This window comes from Capra hircus, chromosome 19 (assembly GCF_001704415.2).
Source record: "Capra hircus breed San Clemente chromosome 19, ASM170441v1, whole genome shotgun sequence".
In the NCBI taxonomy this organism is placed as follows: Eukaryota; Metazoa; Chordata; class Mammalia; order Artiodactyla; family Bovidae; genus Capra; species Capra hircus.
Genome location: NC_030826.1, coordinates 20,717,627 through 20,741,260, shown reverse-complemented (window position 1 = coordinate 20,741,260; position 23,634 = coordinate 20,717,627). Strand labels below are relative to the sequence as shown.

The following is a 23,634-nucleotide window of genomic DNA, read 5'->3' as shown; positions in this document are numbered from 1 at the left end:
TCAAGGGTGTGTGCAGATTTTTAACTGTAAGAATCTTTATCAGTTGTTCTAATAGTATCAGAAAAATGGAAAGCAATTTTTAAATGTCTAAAAAACTAGGAATCAATTAAAGTCCAGTACATCCATGCTTCTAAATATGCAGCCATTGAAAATTATCTAGTTGAACATTTATTGACATGGAAGAATATTGACAACAAAGTATAAAGTAAAAGAACAAATTAAATCGTATGCAGAATATGATCATGTCTTTATTTTAGATCTCTGCAGAGATAAACAGACTGGAAAGATCTATACTAAAAGCTTAACAGTTGTTATTTCTGGGTGGTCAGATTACAGGACATTCCTGCCTTTTACCTGAGGTCCCCAAGTTTTCTAAAATGAGCATGATCATATTTGTTATAAAAGAAGAAACAGTAAAAAGGCATTTTTAAGCAGAAGATGTAAATATATTGGCCACAGAGTTCTCTCGTAATGTCCTTTTCCCTTGGGAAAGAGATATCAATGTATAGCTAATAAGGCATTTCATTCAACAGATTTTAACTTTGAACTAGGTGGCTTTTTGGTTTTGTTTTGTTTTGTTTTGTTTTGTTTTTAAAGAAGGCGTTCTTTTAGGCTCTTGAGATACATCAGTAAACAAAAACATAGAAAGAAGCCTGCTTTGGTTTTTCCCAAGTATATAACCAAAACAATATTTTTCAGTTTTGTTTACCTTTCTTGAGTTCCTAGATTTGGAGTCAGAGATCTAATTAGTCACAGGATAACCAGAGCTGTTCTTAGAAAGTAGCTCAAGGGTATGAATAAATGGCTTAAAGTGACTAGGAGACTAAGGCAGCAAGAATGACAAATGTCACTAGAGCAGTACATCCTGGAGATAAAAGGGCTTGTGCTCAAGGCTTAGGGACATCTGTCTCTGTGATCTTTGTGGAACCTCTAAGAATCATAGGGAATATATGCTCTACGTGACCCTGTGCCAAGAGAAACAAGCCTTTGTGTAGTAAATGAAGTAGATCTTTCATTCTCTAGTGATATGGGCCATAGCGTGGTTCCAATTATAGCTGTATATAACCATAACTGTATCTAACTGGGCCTCCCTGGTAGCTCAGCAGTAAAGAATCCACCTGCCAGTGCAGGAGACACAGGAGATGTGGGTTCAGTCCCTGGGTTGGAAAGATCCCCTGGCGAAGGAAATGGGAACCCACTCCAATATTCTTGCCTGGAAAATCCCATGAACAGAGTAGCCTGGTGGGCTACAGTCGATGGGGGGTCACAAAAGAGTTGGACATGACTTACCAACTAAGCAACAGCAACAAATATCTAACTATATATACTGTGAGCTCATGGTGAGCTCATGCATCATATTTTTCAGCAAGAAATGTCTAATTGATTGCTATGAATAGATAATACAGCATTATTAGAATCAGAATCAGAGAATCTTGATTTCCAAGCAGTAGATTCTCCAGAGGCCCAATTCTGTAAGATTTTAAAATTGGAACAGTTGGGGGTATACATGGATTACTGGCCTTTAGGTATCCCCATAGGTCTCCAGTCTCACTTCCCAACCTATCTTTCAGGTCTGCACTGCAGAGTTTACACAAGGCTTGTGAAGTGGCCAGAATGCATAACTACTACCCCGGCAGCCTGTTTCTCACCTGGGTGAGTTACTATGAGAGCCATATCAACTCAGACCAGTCCTCAGTCAACGAGTGGAATGCTATGCAGGATGTGCAGTCCCACCGACCTGACTCTCCCGCTCTCTTCACAGACATGTGAGTCATCTTGCTGGGGATCCCAGACATTGCCTCTGTTAGGTTCTCAGGGGTTTGGAAGCAACATGTTCCTCCCTCATCTCTCCTCTTAGGGAATGAACCTTAAGAGTGATACTAGTCATTGTTGACACTACAAATCTGCCACACAAAGAACCCTGTTCTTTCTGTTGTACACCGGAAGAGTCTCACCTGGGCACAGCAGAGTCTCCACAGTTAAGGGCTGCAGTACCATGAAGTCCCATTAATTCCAATTCCACTAATTGGAAATTTGAGTTTAAAGGAGTTCGGCTGAGCTCTTGTCTTTGCATTATCTGTAAAAGAAGCATTTGCTAAGCAAGTTAATGACATTGAGAAGCTTTAGCGCAGATGTTTCTAAACACTTCAGAAAACGTTTCCAGTCAATTTAAAAGAATACTGACATTGTTATGCTGAATTTTTTACTGATTTCTGCTAAGATTTTTTTAAATACATTTTATAATTCAATGTCTTACTCAGCCCTGCATTTGACTTATCAGGTCTGTAGATTTTTTATTAAATCTCGCTGCTGTGCTGTGAATTGGATAAAGACCTAAAGTTGAAGCTGATGTTTATTTCCTCTTAGTTAGGTCTGTGTGTTGAAACTTATGTGACTGTTTTGGAAATTTTTTCATACCTAGTTCCTGCTTTCAAAATTAATCAGGATGTTTATTTTGTTCTGAATTGATCTTTCAATACCTCCAAGGTATTTTCTACATCTGAGAAAGAAGAGTAGCAACTTACTAAAAGGATCTTACATCCCTTCGCCTTCCGATTCCTGAAGTGACACCTAAACAGTTCATGGTTTTTTAAAGGCTTAATTTAGATAAGAAATGCTTTTTTACTGGAAAAAAGTGAAATTTCCAAGAATCGTGTGCAGGGAATAGTCATTAAGAAAGTGGAAACTTTTCTGTGTAGGATATGATTGGTATGAGGGTCAGTTAGTACTAAGTAGCTCTAGTCCCTTCAAGATTCCACAGTGACTAAAAAGATAAGCATAGTATGGCCTTCAGAATTGGGGGCAGTGTTTTATTGTTGTTTTGGTTTTGGTTTTTTTATTTTGTTTTGTTGTTGTTGTTTTGGACATGGCACACAGCTTGCAGGATCTTAGTTCCCTGGGGTGGAAGCTCAGAATCTTAACCACTGATTGCCAGCAAAGTCCACATGAGCAGTGTTATTGAATTACTCTTTATGACTGGTTGATGGGTGTCAGAGGAACAGACGTCTCATCTGTTTTCGTAAACAGACACTTAGAGAAAACTTTTCTTTTCATTTTTCCTGATTTTATTAGAGAGAATTTGAAAATTATAGCCCCAAAAAATAAAGAAAATGAAATTGCCTATAATCTCTATCCCTGAGCAAAAATAAATAAATTGTAAAATATAGTCCCTGGCACATGGTAAAGACCCATTAAATGTTAATTCTTCATGTGTACAATATAACCACAGTCTTAAGATATATTTAGTAAACAAGTGTCTGTCTATAGTAAAAGAGACTGAGAGTGGTAGGTCAGAGTACTAATAATGCCAGAAGGATTTTCAGTGATTCTTGTCTTCTTTCTGTATGTATGTATTTTCCAAATTTTTTTTTAGTGAAATTGAGGGAGAAAGTTGACTAGAAGAGCCTTAAAAAGAATGCTGAGGATACAGAGAATGTATGCCAAAATGGACTTAAGTGCACCACTGTGAATAAAGTTTATATTAGGAAATCCAAGGAAAGTTGAGAAGGGAACATAGGTATATGGTGCCTCCGGTGTAGGTCAAATGTTATACTAGGCACTTCATCCATAGTATCTCATTTAATTCTCATAAAAACCTCATGAGACAGAGAGTATTACTGTTCTTTTATAGAAAAGGAAACCAGGCTCAGTGAAAGAAAGAAATTTGTTCAAGGTCATATAAATAGTAAGTAGCAGGGCTGGGGTTAAAACCCAGGTGTGGACTTCCCCTGGTGGTCTAGTGGTTACGAATCTGCCTGCCAATGCAGGGGACACAGATTTAATCCCACATACCTTGCAGCAGCTAAACCCACGCCACAACTCCTGAGCCTGTGCTCTGCAACCAGAGAAGCCACTGCAGTGAGACGCCCTCGCACCACAACTAGAGAGTAGCCCTTGCTTGCCACAACTGGAAAAGCCCACACTCAGCAAAAATAACTAAACCCAAAATTTAAGAACACAAAACAAGCAAAAAAAAATTTTAAAGGAGAAAAAACCACCCAGGTGTATTTGCTCCCAAACACTCTGCTCCAATAAGTGTGAAGGATTGGGAGAAAGGCTGCTAAACTAGGGTATCGAACCCATTGCACTCAGGTGCTAAAATTTGGTTTTTTTAGACCAATGTTTATTTTTAATAGACGACTGAAATGTGTAATTTTCTACCGTTAGCTGTGTCTAGGAAAAGTGGTGGGGAGCGTGGTTAAGCATTTTATTCCTGGTCAAGACTGGGGTGCTTGAGCTGATTGACAGGGGAATGGCGTAGGTGTTGGCTGTACTCTGCAGGGTTCATGAGAAACTTATGAGTCCAAGTGGTAGGGAACCCCAAGGTTGTAGGCTCAGAGCATCCATCTTTAGAGATTATACTGAAGCTATTTTTGCAGCCAGTGATAAGGCTGTAGGCAGCAAAGGCAGGCAGGATGCCTGAAGGCTTAGTCCATTTCCATCTCCAAATAAGGAAGTACAGAACGGATACCTTCTTGAGTAGGTAGGAGGGAAGGCGGAGGCAGAAAGAGCTCCCTGTGAGCCCCACTCAAATGCTGCATCTTAAGGAATAATGCTTTTAGAGAGAAACATCCCGTTATGTTGAACCAGTATCTTTCTAGTAATTGGAGAATCAGCCTCCTAGTTTGATTTCATAATTAAGTTCCAAGGGAAGTTTTTATTTTTAAGAGAGTTGGAAGACTGATAGAAGCAGCATTATCCTGCAGGTAGAGTGTTAAGCTGGGCAAAGAGTTCTGGTTCTCTTGCCATCATAAGTGATGGTTGGCATATCATTTAACCTCTCAGTTGTTTGTTTCCTTTATCTGTGAAATGAGGATAATAATTTCACAGAAATACTGCAAGAGCTTTTGTGAAAAAGGAAAATATTTTGGATAGGGTACTCTAGGTAGTTAATCCTTGAAATTCATTTTGGAAGAGAATTTGCTTCATTGAAGAAGGCAGAAACCACTCTTCTCTCTTTCCCAGTCATAGCAACAAATGATCAGCACTTGGTGGCATTTTTAAGCTACAAAAGACGCAGTTCCATAGTAGGCCATACCCAGCTTGGTTTTCTAGCTCAACAAGCGGTGTTGAGGGTTACTTGATGGAAATGGTCCTCCATTAAAGTACTACACTCAGTGTAGCCTATTTGTCTTTACTCCTTCTTGGATCTTTATACATGAATGTATTTATGGGCTTTTAGACATGTACAGTCTCTTCAAGTAATAATTTCTCCCTGTTACATTCTATACATTCTGAAAAGAAACATTTTAAAATACCAATTTCTTTTTTCCCTGCCTCCAGAATATAAATTTAAGATTAACAAAAGGAAAAGCCTGATAATTTGGAAATGTAATCAAATGACACATTCATTATCTTGGTCAGTTTCCTACCTAAGAAAAATCACCATTTCTCTCTTCTCAGACCAACTGAACGTGAGCGGACAGAGAGGCTAATTAAAACCAGATTAAGGGAGATTATGATGCAAAAGGATTTGGAGAATATCACATCGAAAGAGGTAAGAGACCTTGAGTCCTCATTGTTCAAGGCTAGAGGTAGATTAATAATGGAGGTGGGGCTGGAAATGGTGAGCAATTGAAAGTCCAGAGGGACAATTCAGAGATTAGTACAATTATGTCATCTCTGTTTCAGATACGAACTGAACTGGAAATGCAAATGGTGTGCAACTTGCGAGAATTCAAGGAATTTATAGATAATGAAATGATAGTGATCCTTGGTCAGATGGATAGCCCTACACAGATATTTGAGCACGTGTTCTTGGTAAGTCTTAGGGCCTTTAAATTTAAAGGGCTGTGCCGAACCTCGTCTCTACCAACTCATGGGGGGCAATCATCAAATTTTATTATACTTAAATAAAATGTAACTTATGTTAAAAACAAAGGAAATAAATACCCAAACCTCATCACCCCCTAATTATTTGACTACATTTTACTGTTATCTGTGCTCTAAAGGTTATTTACGTCTGTTGTGTGGTGGAAAGGTTATATAATGGTATGCTTCTGCTCATTTCTTCCCAGTTACTCAATGACAACAATTGACTATGGTGGGAAATTTACACCAAGGAAGTTGGCAGATGCTACACATCAAGGCTTTTCTCCCCATGGGTGGTTAAAGATCTCATTCCGTTGGAAGTAGTAGTCAGTCACAAAGCAGACCAGTCCAGTGTATACAAATAGAGTGATCCTTGGACGTCACTCTTTCACGTCTGCCAAATGGGTCTAAGGTCTGATGCATCTGAACAGAGCAGAAAACCACCTCTAACAGAGACTATTGGACTTTTAAAATATTTGAAACCCTGCAGCTACATTTTCAGTCCCTCAGTTACTTTTTGATTATCAAATCTTCAGTGACTTAAAATTGTTCTTGATGGTGCTGGACATTCAGTGACTTGTAATTAGCCCAAGGAGAGCTCTCTGACAGATGGATTAGGAAAGATTCTAAAACCCCAAGACCGGTTTATCTCCCAAATGTTAAAGAGTTCTTGTTTTCATTTGTACATGGTAGTGGGAACAAGGATACACACGGATAATTAAAGTCAGTGGAGAACACCAAAACCTCACTTTTATTTCTGGTTCTCACATACTTTGACTAAAAATGCTAGCAAGGAACTAAATCGATTGGTTTGAATTTCACTTCCTTTCTCCGATAAGGACATTTGTGAGCTGTGAAATGATTAGAAGCTGGGAAACAGGAAAGAGGAATAAGTGCACAGGAACTGACTAAACTGGATCGTGTCACCCTGAATATGAGTGTATGTCACCCAGCATTTAGACTTCATGCCATTGAAGGCTTGTGCCCTGAATTAACTTGTTGACACTTTGGAGTGTGTGTGCTTGTCGAGTGATTCATGGGGTGTATAGCTATGAAATTACTCATGAAAACCTGTGAGCTGGGAGGGGAACTTCTTTTCCATTACTTTAACTTGACCAATGTGTGTTGCCATTTCTGGATATAGATCATACGGCAAAACTGTCATTGACCTTTCCATTTGTGTAGCACCTGGCTTTGCTGACTTTTGTGTGTAATTCTATGAGGGTTTAAGTATCCCCAGTTCTTGTATCCTTGGAAAGAATTTTTTTGTGTTGTCCATAGAAAATGTATGAGTCATTCATTCAAATGGACCCTGCCCCCAACTGTCTCCATGTAACATGACTAATTTTTATGACAGGCAAGTGCCTGTAGCCAAAAATAACTCGTTAGAAAGTGACCAAAGCTATAAAGTTGGAGTTGCTTTTCCACTGAGCTTGAATCTTAATACCTAAAAGGATGCAGACATGATAAATGTCAAATTCAGTCACTATCTAGCTATTTAATTTCAGACATACCTCCCTGTGTTTCAGATGCCACCCTCTCAAGAACTACCTTCTCCTTACCTCTTCCTCAAATGTTACTGTTTTAGGACATATAAATACACATTAATAGTACTTTAAACAGAAAGAACAATCCAGTTCTCCCCCAGATTAGTCTCTAATCAGCTAGGAAGGCCTTTGAGCATTTGTATCAATAGATTCATCCTATTATTTCATGATTATTGGCATAGTGTTCTGTCTTGGGTTTTTCTCTTACTACAAAAATAATTTGGTTTCATTGCAAAAAATTTAGACAACTTTAGAAGACAACGACATTTAATCAACACCAAGAGAGATAAACACCCTTGTCCTTCCTTATATAATACTGCCTTCTAGCTCTTTTTTACTTTTTTAAATATGTATCTATGTGCATATTTTTGAAAAAGGGAAAATGTATTCAGCTTCAGATATAATTCTGTTTTCTTGAAATGGACATGCTCTTTGCCTTGTGAATATTTTTCTTTTGTAGGGGGCAATTTTCGAACTGGAGAATTCTGAAATTTAACTTATGCAGCAAAATAAGTGCACAAATAGGTTGTCTAAACATCTTATTGTACCTCTTCCTTCATGGCTTCCTCCCTTTGTTTGCATCGCCACATCCTGTGTCCAAACCCGTATCTCTTCTCCAGTGAGTCTGTGCTCCGCTGGCTTTCCCTGCAGTTGACTTGGAAAAAGAGGTCTTATCCAAACTGCAAGTGGTGGTGTTAATTTTCTGCAAAGTCATTTTGTCTTGTTCATAGCTGCCATGCCTGGAGTGCAAGCAGATTGTGTGAAGGGAGGCAGCAGGAATTCTCCCCTGCCTTAGGAAGAATGCTCAGCTCTGTAGTGCACTACACAGAGATGTTTATTCGGAAACGTGTCCAGCTGATATTGAGAAGAAAAGTATAGAGCATAATTTAAAGAAAAACTTGCTTCGAGAAGACAGGGTTGATTGGTTGGAAGCCAGGGTATTTCCAGAAAAAGTTTTTCCCCACCCTTAAGAGTGTACTACTCCTCTGAGTTGGAAGCCTTTACCCATCCAAATCTCAGTATCAACAGCTCTCCTGGAGGCTGTCCGATTTGGCTGAGAAAATGCTAGATGTGAACAGAGATCCTTTGCAGAAAGGCCGGCAGCTTTCTTAGTTAAACAAGGGAAACACGGAACTATTGGACAGGCAACCAGTAGTTTTCTTCGTGAATAAAAAAGTAGTCAGACGTTTACCACTGATGGTTATCTTTTTCAAGATTTGACATTACAAATCCTTTAAAAATAAGTTTCCATTTCAAAGAAACATTAAGGTAAGTCTCTTGTTCAGGATTTTTGCCCTTCAACTGGAGATGTGTATCATCAACTTTTTAGAAGAAGAAATTGTAGAGCTTGTACCACAGTAAAGTGACTCACAGCATTGATGCTGTAGCTGTGGTATGATAAAGATTTGGACAGGCATACCAGTCCTTAGAGATTCTGTGTTGAGCTGTATGGTCTTAGCAGAACCCCCAGTATAGTCCTCCTCCTTTGCCATAAATGTGCTGTCCTCTTATATTTTGCTTGGAATACTTGGTCCCCAACAAGGCCATTTGCTAAGGATAACATTTGGAAAAAAAAAAACAAAAAAAAATCAGTCACTTCAGTCTTTGGGCCAGAGTACAGTGTGGGTGAACCAAAGTGAAAGATGGAAGTGAACTTATTTTAAGATGTATTGCAGTTTTAAGATTTCATTTTATACTTCTGTACAATTAAAATACGCTTAGCATAATTACATAGAACTCAGTGAAAACCCCCATGGAAGTATGTTGTTGTAAGCCTGAGAAACATGGAGAAAAATAAAAAAGATTGAGTTTTTGGAGGACCCCAGGAGGCTAATATGCATGGCATTGGTATTAAGGACAGAAAAGTAATGACACCATGTTGATTCCAGTTCTTCCAAGCTGAAGCAGCCCTAGGCAGAGCCCAGGTCACTTGCTGTGAGCCTCACTAAGTCAGTAGCTGATGAATTTAATTTCTTTTGTTTTTGGGTATGTGTCATTTCAGATTGTCAGATTGAAGTTTCTCTGGACTGGTGGATGTAAACCGTGGACTCTTCCCATCACGTCAGGGTTATTTCCATCTAGCTGGACAGAATTCTGTAGGGGATTTAGATTTCTAAATTAAGAAGTGAGGTGGTCACATTTCCCTGGCTCCAGTTTAGCCACTCAACCCTTATTGCTTGGCTTCTGTCTCCTTGAAAGCCCTGTTTTTATTCTTCTTGCCTGTTTCTTTGGTGTGGGAGTATTTTCCAGTGTTGAGCACAGAGTCTTAAGAACCTTTTATACATGTTTATTTTAAAAGCAAGTCAAGTGAGCCCTGATCTCTAGAAGAGATCAGTCCATCACTTACTGGCCTTTTCCTACAGCATCCCTGAGGTCTGCTAGCTCAGTGGCCAGGTTGCAGATCACTTGTAATGTGAAGGTAGTGCTAGAGTGACACTTGACAGTTTTCAGAGTGCTTCACTGACTTATCTCATTTGACCATTTATTCAACAGTCATTTGATGATCCTCTTTATTGTGCTAGGCATGAAGCTAGATATTTGTGCAGTCTGATCTAAATAAGGAGTGGGTAATGACCATATCAAGAGAAATACTCACAGAAAGCCAGTGGAGTAAGATTACCAAAGTGACCTGGTTTAGACAATGAGAAGAGGTCATTAGCGAGAGTGATGAGGGCAAGAAGCCATGGTGTTATGGGTTGAAATACATGGGAAATGAGGAATTATAGACAGTGAGCATTATATTTCTGGGGAGTCTTGGCCATGAAGGGAAGAAGAGAGGGACAATGTTTAGAGGATTTAGGATGGAGAGAGGGTTTTCCATTTTAAAATGAGAGAAAGGTGGTGGGGGAGAGCAAGGTGGGGGTGCTGGCATATATACTCAGTCGTGTCCAACTTTTTGGACCCCATGGACTGTAGCCCACCAGGCTTCTATCTCCAGGCAGGAATGCTAGAGTGGATTGCCTTTCCCTTCTCCAGGGGCACTTCCTGACCCAGCGATCGAACCCTGGTCTCCTGCATCATAGGCAGACTCTTTACCATTTGAGCCACAGGGAAGTCTGTGTAAATGGGAGAAACATTACAGTTCTGGAGGCTGTAGTCTGAGATCAGTGTGGCAGCGTAGTCAGGATTGCTCTTTGTGTTCTCACATGGAAAAAAGCAATGGGAGAAACTTTACAGTTTGAGGGGAAGGTATCCATCCATTAGATTCCTAAGGCTAGAGTGGGGGGAGTGTTTTATTTTACAGATAGGAAAGTGAAGACAGGTTAAGCAGTTTGCCCAAGGCCCCCCAGTCAGAGGGGGAGTCAGGACCTGAACTTGAGTCTTCTAATGCGAAATTCCACTTAATGCATTTTTCTGGAATAGATAAATTCTTATTTTAAAAAACTTTGCCTTTTCAAAAGACATGAACAGATAGCTCAAAGGTAGAAAATGGACCTAAAACATTGAATAGTTGCTCACTTTTACACTTACTAGAAATGCAAATGAAAATTACACTGAGATAACATTTCATACCTATCAGTTTGGAGAATATTCAAAAGCTTAACTGCACATTTTATTGGCAAGGCTATGGGGAAAGTGGCACTGTGATGCAGAGTGGGTTTGAGGATACGTTGTAAAGTGAAGAAAGCAAAGAACAAAAAAAGTAGATGTAGTACAGTACTTGTGTGTAAGTCAGAAGCAATAATACGTATTTGCTTACATGTTTTCAAAATACAACGTACGTAGAATAAGCCACAAACTAATAAAAATGGTTTCCCATGGGGATTGAAGAGATAGGAGTGGGAGTGAGACTTCCAAGTTTACTTTTTAATAAACTTTTGACTCTCAACCTTTTAAAAGTCTTGCATATTCAAAGAAAAAATTGAAAACATGGAAGAAAAAGCACACGCTAAAATTGAATATAAGCAGGAGCAAATGAACCCACATGTATATCAAACTGATAACCTCACAGAAAAAAAATTAATTCAGATAGCTTAAGCATAATACATACTCTGATTATACTCCTTCAGTTCAGTTCAGTCGCTCAGTCGTGTCCGACTCTTTGCGACCCCATGAATTGCAGCACGCCAGGCCTCCCTGTCCATCACCAACTCCCGGAGTTCACTCAGATTCACGTCCATCAAGTCAGTGATGCCATCCAGCCATCTCATCCTCTGTCGTCCCCTTCTCCTCCTGCCCCCAATCTCTCCCAGCATCAGGGTCTTTTCCAATGAGTCAACTCTTTGCATGAGGTGGCCAAAGTACTGGAGTTTCAGCTTTAGCATCATTCCTTCCAAAGAAATCCCAGGGCTGATCTCCTTTAGAATGGACTGGTTGGATCTCCTTGCAGTCCAAGGGACTCTCAAGAGCCTTCTCCAACACCACAGTTCCAAAGCATCAATTCTTCAGTGCTCAGCTTTCTTCACAGTCCAACTCTCACATCCAGACATGACCACAGGAAAAACCATAGCCTTGACTAGATGGACCTTTGTTGGCAAAGTAATGTCTCTGCTTTTGAATAAACTCTCTAGGTTGGTCATAACTTTCCTTCCAAGGAGTAAGCGTCTTTTAATTTCATGGCTGCAATCACCATCTGCAGTGATTTTGGAGCCCCCCAAAATAAAGTCTGACACTGTTTCCACTGTTTCCCCATCTATTTCCCATGAAGTGATGGGACCAGATGCCATGATCTTCGTTTTCTGAATGTTGAGCTTTAAGCCAACTTTTTCACTCTCCTCTTTCACTTTCATCAAGAGGCTTTTTAATTCCTCTTCACTTTCTGCCATAAGGGTGGTGTCATCTGCATATCTGAGGTTATTGATATTTCCTTAGTGTGATATAATAAGAAAAAAAAGAAATGCAAAGAAAATTTGAACTTAATATTTTCATTATTGGTTTTGGTATTGGTGTGACAGTGTTAAAACTGCCTTGTTAGAGCAAATGTGATCGTGAGCAGACATTGTTTGAATTCTATATGGGTTAGTTTTCGTTCCTCTAAAAAATGAAGGTAACTTTCTTACTCTCATCATTTGTAAGAACTGAATATGATAGCATTTAAAGTCCCTGGCAACCTAGAGAGGAAACATGGTAGCCGTTATTGGCCTTCTTTTTAGAAACTGTGCTTCTCCCCTCATAGAACTCCTTTTCAAGTATTGTATTTGGTCCATTTGCTAATTCTCTCTCCCTAACCTTGTCTTTCTGGTTCTGCAGGGCTCTGAATGGAATGCCTCCAACTTAGAGGATTTACAGAACCGAGGGTAAGCACACAGAGCAATTGCTGACACCCCCGGGTGGCAGATATCACTGTTTTATCTTTGCATTTTCCCGACTGAGAGGTGTCAGTGAGAAAGTTTAAGCTTGAGAGTTGTTGCTTCCAGTTGGTTCTTTACTGGGCGTAACCTAATAAAAATTACAACAGCTATTATCCCACTGTTTCATCCCCCTCCTCCCAAGAAAGAGCAACTGTTGCAGTGGAAAGTCTTTCAAAGACCAATGTGTAAGCCTTTCATGCTGTTATTGGGTTTTTTTATTCAGAGTAGTATAAGGTTTGCAGCAAAGTTGGGGGGAATGTACAGAGATATCCCGAATATTCCTGCCCCCACACATGTGTAGCCTCCCCCCATTTTCAACATCCCCACCAGAGAGGTACATTTTTTATATCCCATGAACCTGTGTTGCCACCTCATAGTCATCGAAAGCCCACAGTTTATGTACAAGTTCACTCTTAGTGTTGTCTCTTCTGTGGCTTTGGACAAATGTATGATGACCATGTGTCCATTACAGTGGCATCATACAGAGTATCTTCACTGCGTGAAAATACTCTGTGCTCTGTCCGTTTATTCCCCACCCCCACCCCAGGCAACCATTGATCTTTTTACTGTCTCTCTGAACTGTGGTTCCTGTTTTTATGCAGGAGTACACAGAACCACATGTGTTGGGTTTACAGCTCTCTAATCAACATTTATTGAGTAATTTCTGTAGACCAAGCACAGCTAGATGCTAGGAATCCAAAGAAAAATAAGTCTCAGTCCCTCTCCTTTTATAGTGAGGTGCATGAAGACTAGGTGGGTTATAAATATAAAATGAACAATGTAAAATTGAACAAGAAGACTGACTTGTATTAAGAAATGTGTTCCTAAGCAGTATGGTTATCTTTGATTGTAGCAGCTGAGACCACAGTGAACCTTCAACAAGCAAAAAGCCACCCTTCTTCCTTTTCACTTCTTAGCTAATGCCTAAATCTTCCATCAGACTCAGCTTTAGGTCAGATCATTACATTAAGAGAAGAGAAAATCATGTCTGGACATTGGCCATGCTAACTCTTCATTTGGACTGAGATAAGACCTACTGAAACTCAGAGATAGTGATGACTCCTTGGCTGATTGCTGGCTGCCTGTTTTCTCAGTTACAAGTCAGCCTTCTGGCTATCTTGAATGTGATTAAATGCATACTTCTACTTCTCCCTCAGAAGAAAGACAAGTGATTATACAAAGAGTTTTGGGGGAGGGGGAATGGAAATCTGGTTACTTAATTTTAAGGTATGAAAATAAAGAGAACTTGGAAATTTTAAGTTGATGAGGATTGAATCAGTAGTTCTTGAAAGCAGAGACTATATCTTAGTTTTGTGTGAAACATAACAAACTTAGAGCTTTATACCAAAAGGGTGCCCAGTAAATGTGAAGGAATGATAGAAAAATTGACAGACTGTGATCTGCAGGAAACTAGCAGCTGATGGAGTGTTCAGTAGGAAATCTGACTTGATAGAGCACTGCCTGCCAAATGCATTAGCAGCATTCATGTATGTATGTACTGACTGATATCCCCAGCTAGAGATGAGACCTGTTTATCTCATTTACTACTTACGAGGATAAATTATAAAACACAGAAGAAAGACAAGTATGGTTAGATGCTCAGGCATCTACTTAGATCTTGTTTTGTAAATTCGCTGGTTGCTGCTGCTAAGTCGCTTCAGTCGTGTCCGACTCTGTGCGACCCCATAGACGGCAGCCCGCTAGGCTCCTCCGTCCCTGGGATTCTCCAGGCAAGAACACTGGAGTGGGTTGCCATTTCCTTCTCCAATGCATGAAAGTGAAAAGTGAAAGTGAAGTCGCTCAAGTCGTACCCGACTCTTAGCAACCCCATGGACTGCAGCTTACCAGGCTCCTCCGTCCATGGGATTTTCCAGGCAAGAGTACTGGAGTGGGTTGCCATTGCCTTCTCCAAATTCACTGGTGCTTCATCTTAAATGGATGAAGAATTACAGTTCAGGGATCTGTATATAAAACATGTATATTGCCCCTGTGGATGATTTAAGGGATTTTCAAGTGTAATTTTGACAATAAGGCCATTTTCTCCCAATCGACTGACTTTAGAACTCCCCCTAAACTGCTGCTCCTTTACAGAAATGGCAAGTAAGATTCAAGGAGTGTCATTTGCAATGGGTAATGGCTGCCTGGATTTCCATAATGAAAAGATTGGGAAACCCTGTCCTGCTATAATCCCTTACTGAAGTATGGGACTGGGGAAGGGAGAGTTGTTCATTTTTATTTTAAATGAAATAAGAAGTGTGCTTGTCTTTTTTTCTGACAATTTTGAGATGTAATTCACATACTTTATAGTTCACCCTTCAGTGGGTTTTAGTATATTCACAGAACTGTGTAACAATCCATTTAAAATTTTTTTCCAACCTGAAAGGAAAACCCCTTTAGCAGTTACCCCCATTTCCCGCCCTCCTCCCCAGCTCCTAGAAACTACTAATCTACTTTCTATCGCTATAGATTGGCCTATTCTGGACATTTCCTTTATATGGAATTATACAATATGTGGCCTTTTAAGAATGGTTTATTTCACTTAACATTGTATTTTCAAGGTTTACAGTGTTGTAGCATATATTACTGCTTTCTTCCTTTTTTATTCCATTGTATGGAGATACATACACACACTCCACATTTTATTTGTCCACTCATCATTTGATGGACATTTGGGTTGTTCCCACTTTTTGGCTTTGGATGGACATGTTTTCATTCCTCCTCAGTTTATAACTAGGAGAGGAATTACTGGATCAGATAGTTACCTTTTGGAGAACTTCTAGAATGTTTTCCACAGGTGCATGTTGCTTGCCTTTTGTTATTTTTTAATTAATTGGGGAGGGCGCGCTTCACCACGTGGCTTGCAGGATCTTAGTTCCCCCAGCAGGGAATAGAACCCGTGCCCTCTACAATGCAAGTGTGGAGTCTTAACCACTGGACCACCAGGGAAGCCCAGCTTGCTTTTTAAATTAAAAAGGAAAAAAAAATCCTTTCTAGTGATGGACTTTGATGCTCAGTTGAAACAGATGGAAATCACGTCCCAGAAAAATTTCGGTTGCCTGACCTTCACCACGGGTTTGCTTCACCATGGCTCTCCCTTTCTGTAGTCCTTCCTCTGGCTTCAGAGACTGGGTTTCTAGAAGTCCGTGTGTGGTTCTGAGAAGGAAATCACTTCTACAGAGAGAAACGAGTGACTGTGTTGTATTGTTGAAGTAGGCGACAGTGATGTCTTAAGGCTACACAGCACTGCAAAAAGATAATCTTTTGGCAAATTAAACCCGAGCATTTATTGAGATTGCACAGTGGGAGAGACAGCAGAGGAAATTTTTGATACAGAAACCATTTTCTGCAAACCTGGAAGAACTCTCAGACACATCTGCTGTCATAGCAGCCAGGAATGCAGCCTTGAGAGCCGAGAGAGTTTGAAGTCCAACTTTCCTCTGACCCTCCCAGCCCTGGCCTCATTTTCCTTTCATGTAGTTTAAAGGGAGTAATAGAGCAAAAAGCCGACAATCTGGCATTTAGAAAGATAGGAAATGTTTCCTTTTATTTTTTTTTCTTAAGATACATGTTAATAATCTGATTTAATACACATGACTTCCACAGAATAAATTTTGTTGCTGGTATAATTTTTGTGACTGAAGAGAATTTGTCAGATGACCGGCTTCAAGTTGATTCTTTGGAGTAAATTGCAAGGCATATTTTCAAAAGACTCTGAAAGATGAGATTGTATAACTACACACAAACTGAAAATGGAATTTAGATGTTGAACTTAGTAGACAGCTTCTCTCTTAGTTAAATCCCTGAGACCCAGCTACACCCAGGACCCTGTTACAGATTGTATATTAAGTATAGCCTCTTAGGGTTGTTTTGTTTTGGTTTTGTTTTTTAGCTTTCTTCCATAGTTTGGTACTTAATTTCAGCCTCAGGAGTAAACCAGTTTTAAATAAGAAAAACAGTGCTGGGAATTGGATTTCGCCTGAGCAATAGAGCTCATATTCTCTCTTGGTTTCCTCACAGGGTTCGCTATATCTTGAATGTCACTCGAGAGATAGACAACTTCTTCCCGGGAGTCTTTGAGTATCACAACATTCGGGTGTATGATGAAGAGGCAACGGACCTCCTGGCTTACTGGAATGACACTTACAAATTCATCTCTAAAGCAAAGTGAGTCACGGTCCCATGTGCACATTCGGACTCCTCTTCCTTTTGCACCACACGTGGCTGGGGCCTGAAAGCTGTAGATAACTTCCTGATGATACTCAGGGAAGGGAAGTAAGGAAAAAAAGGAGACTGGGATTTCTTAATCCTAGGAAAAAAAGATGACTAGTGACTTAAAACTTATGCTTCAAGTAGATGAAGCCCCTGGAAGATGATTTCATGTTGGCTATTTCCATTGAGAAGAAAATGAGAGAAAATAAACTCAAGCTGCAGCAAAAGAAATAGAAATGAAAGAAGAAAGAAATAGAAATGAGAGAAGGAAGAAATTCTGAAGTTGCCAGTGAGGACATTTGAAAGTTATAGAATAGAAATCACTTCAGACAGATGGAACCGTAGATCCTCCTCTAAAATCAAGGAGAAAGATACAGCAAGCTTTCGAAATCTCTCCCCCTGCTCTTTACTTTTCTTATTGTCGTCCAGTTGCTAAGTTGTGTCCAACTCTTTACAACCCCATGAACTTCAATACACCAGGTCCTCTGTCCTCCACTGTCTCTCGGAGTTTACTCAAATGTATGTCCGTTGAGTCAGTAATGCTATCTAACCATCTCATCCTCTGCTGCCCCTTTCTCCTGCCTTCAGTCTTTCCCAGCATCAAGGCCTTTTCCAATGAGTATTAAGTCCTTCGTTGTCTTCGTTTTACTGAAACGATTCCATAGTATTAATTTAGGGTTTAGTATTAATTAATATGAATATGTCAACACTTTTTTTTAAGTGGGGATTTCCTTGCCAGTCCTATGTATTCCTTCAAAAGAAACCCTCCGTGAATGTGTTGCCCACGCTCCCCCTGCAGGTGTGGCAACACTCAAATGCTCCCTGGCAGATGAGAAGCACTTCTGTTGTTAAAGTCCTCCTTCAGGAATGATATCACACCTCACTTAAGGACCTTCATGGTCAGAAAATGCTTCCTCACAGTTACCCTGAATTCCCATTCCCATACTCCAGCTTTGAGCCCATTCTCTCAATCTCCTAGAGGTACCCGAAAAACTTTTGTACTGTTGAAGCTTCTTACGAAATTATTCCCAATGATAATACCACTCATAGAATGCTTCCTATGTGCCATATACTTTACACATATTCTCTCCTCTGTTTGCCAAAACCCAGAGAGGTGTATACTGTCTTCCTTCTGTACAGAGGAGGACAGAATACAGAGATGAGGTTCAAAGAGAGATTAAGTAGTAACTGGTGGAGACAAGACTTGAACCTAAGATCGTGCCTCATTTCAGTCCATCAACTATAGGAGCAGTCTAGTTCCTTAAGGAAAGGGGACTGGAAAAGATGAGGCAATAGTCAGGGTTACAGCCAAAGAGGCTTGAGATTAAGGCGAGGCCCCAGTCCCAGTGAAGAGAAAGGCTGATTCCAGCAGGGCTGAGGTTGAAAGGAAATATATGAAGTGCCCACGTTACATTTACCGAGAGGCACACACTCTCATGTCCTTTAAGTGTAGGTCAGCCTCTGAGAGCAAGCGCCTCCATAAGTGGTACCCTGGACATCTCATTTGGACATCTCAGCCCTAATCAGGGCCCTGAATTCCAGACTCTGCCTACACTTGGGTGAGTTTAGGAGTCCTAATGTGGTGCTAGGCTTAATCTGGACAGTCTAGCACTTGAAGTAAGGGGGTGGGACAAGCGCTGAACCTGAAAGATGAAATTGGGGTAGGTGAGAACCAACTCCATATCCTTCATTACCTGAGTTAGAAGCCATTCACTGAAAAAGCCCAGCTCAAAATGTAAAAATGTTTTCATAGGAATGGATTTCATAATTGTATTTTTAAGATTGGCCAAGTTTGAGTACCTTCCTTGCCTGCAGGCAGAGACCTGAAATTCAACGTATTAAAGTTGTCAGAGCTTGATGGGAAAATACAGAACACATGTCTGAACTTCCATCTGAGTCACTGTGACGTGGCTTCCCAACTGTAGTCTAAATGAAACCTCTGTGGTGCCATAAGCAAAACAAATATTTCCTAGTCATTTGGGATCATCTGAGTACACAGAGACACACAACGCACCAGCCGTTGGGACGCTAAAATTTTACCTTTCTTATGAGGCTGTTTAAATTATTCCAGACCACGCTCTACATTCTCATAGCTTATCTGGCTGGCTCTCTCATCTTGGCACTTAACCTCATGCCTCCTTTCATTGGTGCTTAACTCTTTCATGTGTCTCTGTCTCCAGCAAAAGCATTATAAGCTTCTGGAAGGAAGCGTGTCTACTGTAATACAGTGAGTGAGTGAATGAATAGATTTCCCCTGTTGGGCTGACGTGCATTTTTAAATTTATTGGGATAACCCCTTGGGAAGGATCCCAGCCCATGTATACTAGTGATAGGAGTAACTGTCCTTTTTTGCAGATTTCAAAATGTTGATCCTACTTACAGCTGACAGATAAAATCAGCAGACCCATAAGTTTGTTCATACATTTAGCAAACATTTGAAGGCTTACTCCAGGCCAGACACTGTGTTATTAGTAGAATTAGCATAACCAAGTCATGTTCAGATCTGAGGTAATTAGCTCTGGCATAAGACTGAGTTTTGTTTGTTTGTTTGTGTCACTCTATGGGAAATTTGTTTTCTCTTCTACCCCATTAAAAAAGAAGAAACAGCTTGTTATTCATGCCACCCTGCTGGCTGAGAAAGCCATGTGGTGCATCACGTGGTCCTGTCCAGTTCCCCAGGTTATATAGCCGGTCCCTAGATTACGCAGGGGTGGTGGTGGTGTGCAAAGTAATATCCAGGGCTGCATCTGAGTAAAGAGGAGAGTCAGTTTCATTTGGTCTGTGCTTTCCTCCTGGGACAGAACTCTTGCTAGAACTGGAAGCAACTCCCAGCGTTTGGATAAATTAGATGAATCACCAACACACCTGTAACTCAATAGCCTGCCAGCCGTGAAATGTGCCCTTGGGGCCGAGGGGACTGGCCTGCAGCCACACACAAAATGGGGTCCAGTCTCTAAATTGAAAATTCTCCTTCTGTGCTCTGTGACCAACTGTCATTGCAATTACCGTTCTGAATTTTAATTGTCCACTTCTCCCAGAGAATCCTACCCTCCAGGGGAAACCTGTTACTCATTTTTGCATCCCAGACCTTGCACGTGTCACACATGGTAAATGCTCGGTAAATGTTTGCTGAACTAAACATTTGCTGAACTAAAGAGGCTTAGTATTGACACTGAATATTGTTTGAATGCACCAGGATTGCCCCACACATGTGATTAGAGGTGCATACGAGTGCACTCAGGTGGGGTGAGTTACATAGCAAGAAAGTGGAAGGGCCGAACAGGAGACATGGACACATTAAGAACCCAGCTTTTCAGGTGTACTCACTATAAGGACTTTCCTCGTGGTCCAGCAGTTAAGACTTCACCTTAACCTGCAGCAGGCTGCAGGTTCAATCCCTGGTCGGGGAACTAAGAGCCCACATGCCTCACAGCCAAAAAACCAAAACAGTAAGCAGAAGCAGTATTGTAACAGTTCAATGAAGACTTTAAAAAATGATCCACATCAAAAATCTCACACACAAAAAAGATAAAATGTACTCACTATGGTGTTTTCCTCCTTACCTGAATCCCCCAAACAAGGAAACATGGATCTAAATGCCTCGTGCACTGCAAAATGGGGGTGAGTCGCTCGGCCTCCACTGTGATCGCCTATGCAATGAAGGAGTATGGCTGGAACTTGGACCGAGCCTATGACTATGTGAAGGAAAGACGGACAGTGACCAAGCCCAACCCTAGCTTCATGAGACAGCTGGAAGAATACCAGGGGATCTTGCTGGCAAGGTGAGTTCCTTAATTGACTTGCTCAGATTTTTCCCTCCTTTATGCTCCCCAGGGCACAGTGAAATGTCCTTCTGTGCACCTAGTCCTCAGCCTAATTTAAGTGTGTGATGCATTTTGAAAATTGAAATCTCTATCCATCTAGTTTTTAAAAAATAAGTACCAGAACTTGATCAAGCTTAGCATGGATCACTAGGCATTTAATCTAAAGACATTTAAAAGGTGGAAATAAGACCCCCTTATTTCAGTTCTCAATTAGGTGCAGGTTTTAATAAATACTTCTCAACATCTTCTAAGGCCAGATACGGCTGCTGTATCAAAATGGATACTGATTGCTCCCAACGTAGGGCTAGGTATAGCTGAAATTCTTAGAAAAATTTTGACCCAGTGTTTTAAAACAAGTGCCTCCTGCTGCTTTGGACATTTTTTTTCCCCCAGTGCTTGCTTTCAGTGAGCCTTCTCCAGTAATTTCAGTCATGGAACAAATCAGCAAAACTGGGATATAAGTAATCCATGTGAGGTATGAAGTTACTTCCCAGAAATAACTCTTGTCTTCTTTTTTAAGATCTTTCAGTCCAATGTTATATATGTTTTGCAGAAATACATAAAAATACAAAGGGAGAAATCATTTATAAACTCCGTACCCACAGACAGCAGTTGACATTATCTTATCTGTGTCTCTAGGTCTTTTACCACATATATTGATGGATATATTTTTCTTTTTACAAAACCTGTTTTTCAGCCTTACCTCTTCACTCAGTATTGGGCCTTTTTTTTTTTTTATCTGTAGCAGCATTTATGGAGCAATTACACTTAACTGTCACTGTTCCTCGCCCCCCCTCCCCACAGCTTTATTAAGATGTCCATTATATTGGTTTCATAAATTTATATATTGCAAACTGATTCAACCATATCATTAGCTAATACCTCCGTCCCCTTACATAATTACATTTTCTTTTTTGTGGTAGGACTATTTAAGATCTCTGTTAGCAACATTCTGTGTTGTTGTTATTCAGTTGCCAAGTCGTGTCTGACTCTTAGGGACGCCACGGACTGCAGCACATCAGGCTCCTCTGTCTTCCGCTGTCTCCCAGAATTTGCTCAAATTCATGTCCATTGCGTTGGTGATGCCACCCACCATCTCATCCTCTGCTGCCCTCTTCTCCTCTTGCCTTCGGTCTTTCCCAGTGAGTCTGCTGTTCGCATCAGGTGGCCAAAGTATTGGAGCTTCAGCAACAGTCCTTCCAGTGAATATTCAGGGTTGATTTACTTTAGGATTGACTGGTTTAATCTCCTTGCATCCACAGGACTCTCAAAGAGTCTTCTCCAGCACCACAAATAGAAAACATCAATTCAAGTATATAATACAGTATTATTAGCTATAATCACTATGCTGTACATTAGATCCTCAGAACTTGAGAATTTCACCACTGGAAATTTGTGTTCTTTGACCAACATCTCCCCATCACCCCCTAACCCCACTCATCCTCTGGTAACAACCACTCTATGCCACTCTTTTTCTCCGAGTTTGACTTTTCCAGATTCCATGTATAAGAGGTACTGTACAGTATTTGTATTTCTCTGTCTACCCAGAACTAGGTCTTGAATATCTTCCTGTATCAATAAGAACTGGCTGTTTACACAATAATTTGGTAATTGGTTGTAAGGTGAGTTATTAATTTTTACTACATTATTTATTACCCCTTTAGTGGGGGTGGTGAAAACCACCTTCAGCAGATTTCAGGAAAAGGACTGAGATAGTAAACTGAATTCAAGGGTCAGTTTCCTGAGATGCCACGTGCTGGAGTTCTGTGGAGTGCTGTATTTTGCTGTGTTTCCCCACATCGGCATGTTCTGAGTGGTTTGTTAAGGTGAAGGCACAGCTGCCTAGAAGCAGGGGGAGCTGATGCCAGAGTTCGACTGCAGTGAGTCTCATGACTTGGTCTTGACTCTTGAATCTGGGCTGTGTTTCCCCTGATGTTAAAATGTTAAATAGCCTGCCAGCCTATCCCGGCCAAAGGACCACCCTCCCACCCCCGTGGTATTGTGAACATGTGGCCACAGCACTATGGTTTCCACTAAAAACCCCGCCCAGTTACTCAGTTCTTGGCATGATTTCATCCAAGCCGTTCTCTTAGGAGGCTGGGAGGATACTGAAGTCCTCCATTTAAAAAGAACTTATAGGTCTTTGGGGCCAGATTTTGATGACATTTTTAGGTCAGATCAGAAGATAGGGGACAGAGCAGTTCTTTTTGGCTCAAGAAAGAGGCATCTGAAGGTTGAATGACGCATAAATATTGTATATTCCCGGATGCACACATGACAGATATTAGGCAGTGTCCTCACGTGACCCGTCGAAAGGAAGAACACTCTGTGTCCTGCCAATTTCAGTATTTATTCTGGAATCCCAGGCTACTGCAAGTTGTTGGATTGGGTTTTTCTAGCATATGTAGTTTTTCTTATATGTTAAAGGAATTGCAGAAAAATCTCAGATGAGGATAGGAAGGGTAGGATTAACCCACACATCCACCCTGCCTCTTCCCATTCCCTCTTGGTTCCATCCTGCCTTTCTGGTCTTGATTCACAGAGGGAAGGGCAAGCCCTGGGGAGTGAGGAAACCACAGAATTTTGAGTCAGTAGATCTGGTTTCTGTTTCTGGTTCACCCCCTTGTTGCAGCTTTGAGAAGTTAATTCTTAGTTATCATCCTCACCTGATCCTATCTATAAAATGAAAACCAAGAGACCTGGCTCACAGCGTTATGGTAAATAAAAGTGTGTATAATGTATAAAACGCACTGTTAAGGGTTATTCAGACATGCTTCTCATCACATGCCTCCTGCAGGGCTGCCCAGAAAACACATAGGCATGTGCCATCTGTTTCCTCCAACCGCTGCCTCCCACCACCCACAGACACACTCACTCCACTTGAAACTGCAATGGAGTGTCCTGGAATTGTCTGTATTGTGATGTTTTCTGAATTTTAAAAACTGAAGTCTA

The 23,634-nt window shown here is 40.7% G+C and overlaps 1 protein-coding gene across 3 annotated transcripts in view; it reads left to right on the top strand.

The window, feature by feature from the left end:
* Positions 1-23,634, top strand: part of SSH2 (slingshot protein phosphatase 2) — a 243,713-nt gene that overhangs the window by 203,907 nt on the left and 16,172 nt on the right. For all 3 annotated transcript variants that reach the window (XM_018064358.1, XM_018064356.1, XM_018064357.1), the window contains 6 exons: positions 1,572-1,766; positions 5,404-5,497; positions 5,632-5,760; positions 12,549-12,595; positions 16,667-16,813; positions 20,440-20,640. In XM_018064358.1, the coding sequence (XP_017919847.1) occupies positions 1,572-1,766; positions 5,404-5,497; positions 5,632-5,760; positions 12,549-12,595; positions 16,667-16,813; positions 20,440-20,640 (813 nt within the window). The remainder of the gene's footprint in view (positions 1-1,571; positions 1,767-5,403; positions 5,498-5,631; positions 5,761-12,548; positions 12,596-16,666; positions 16,814-20,439; positions 20,641-23,634) is intronic.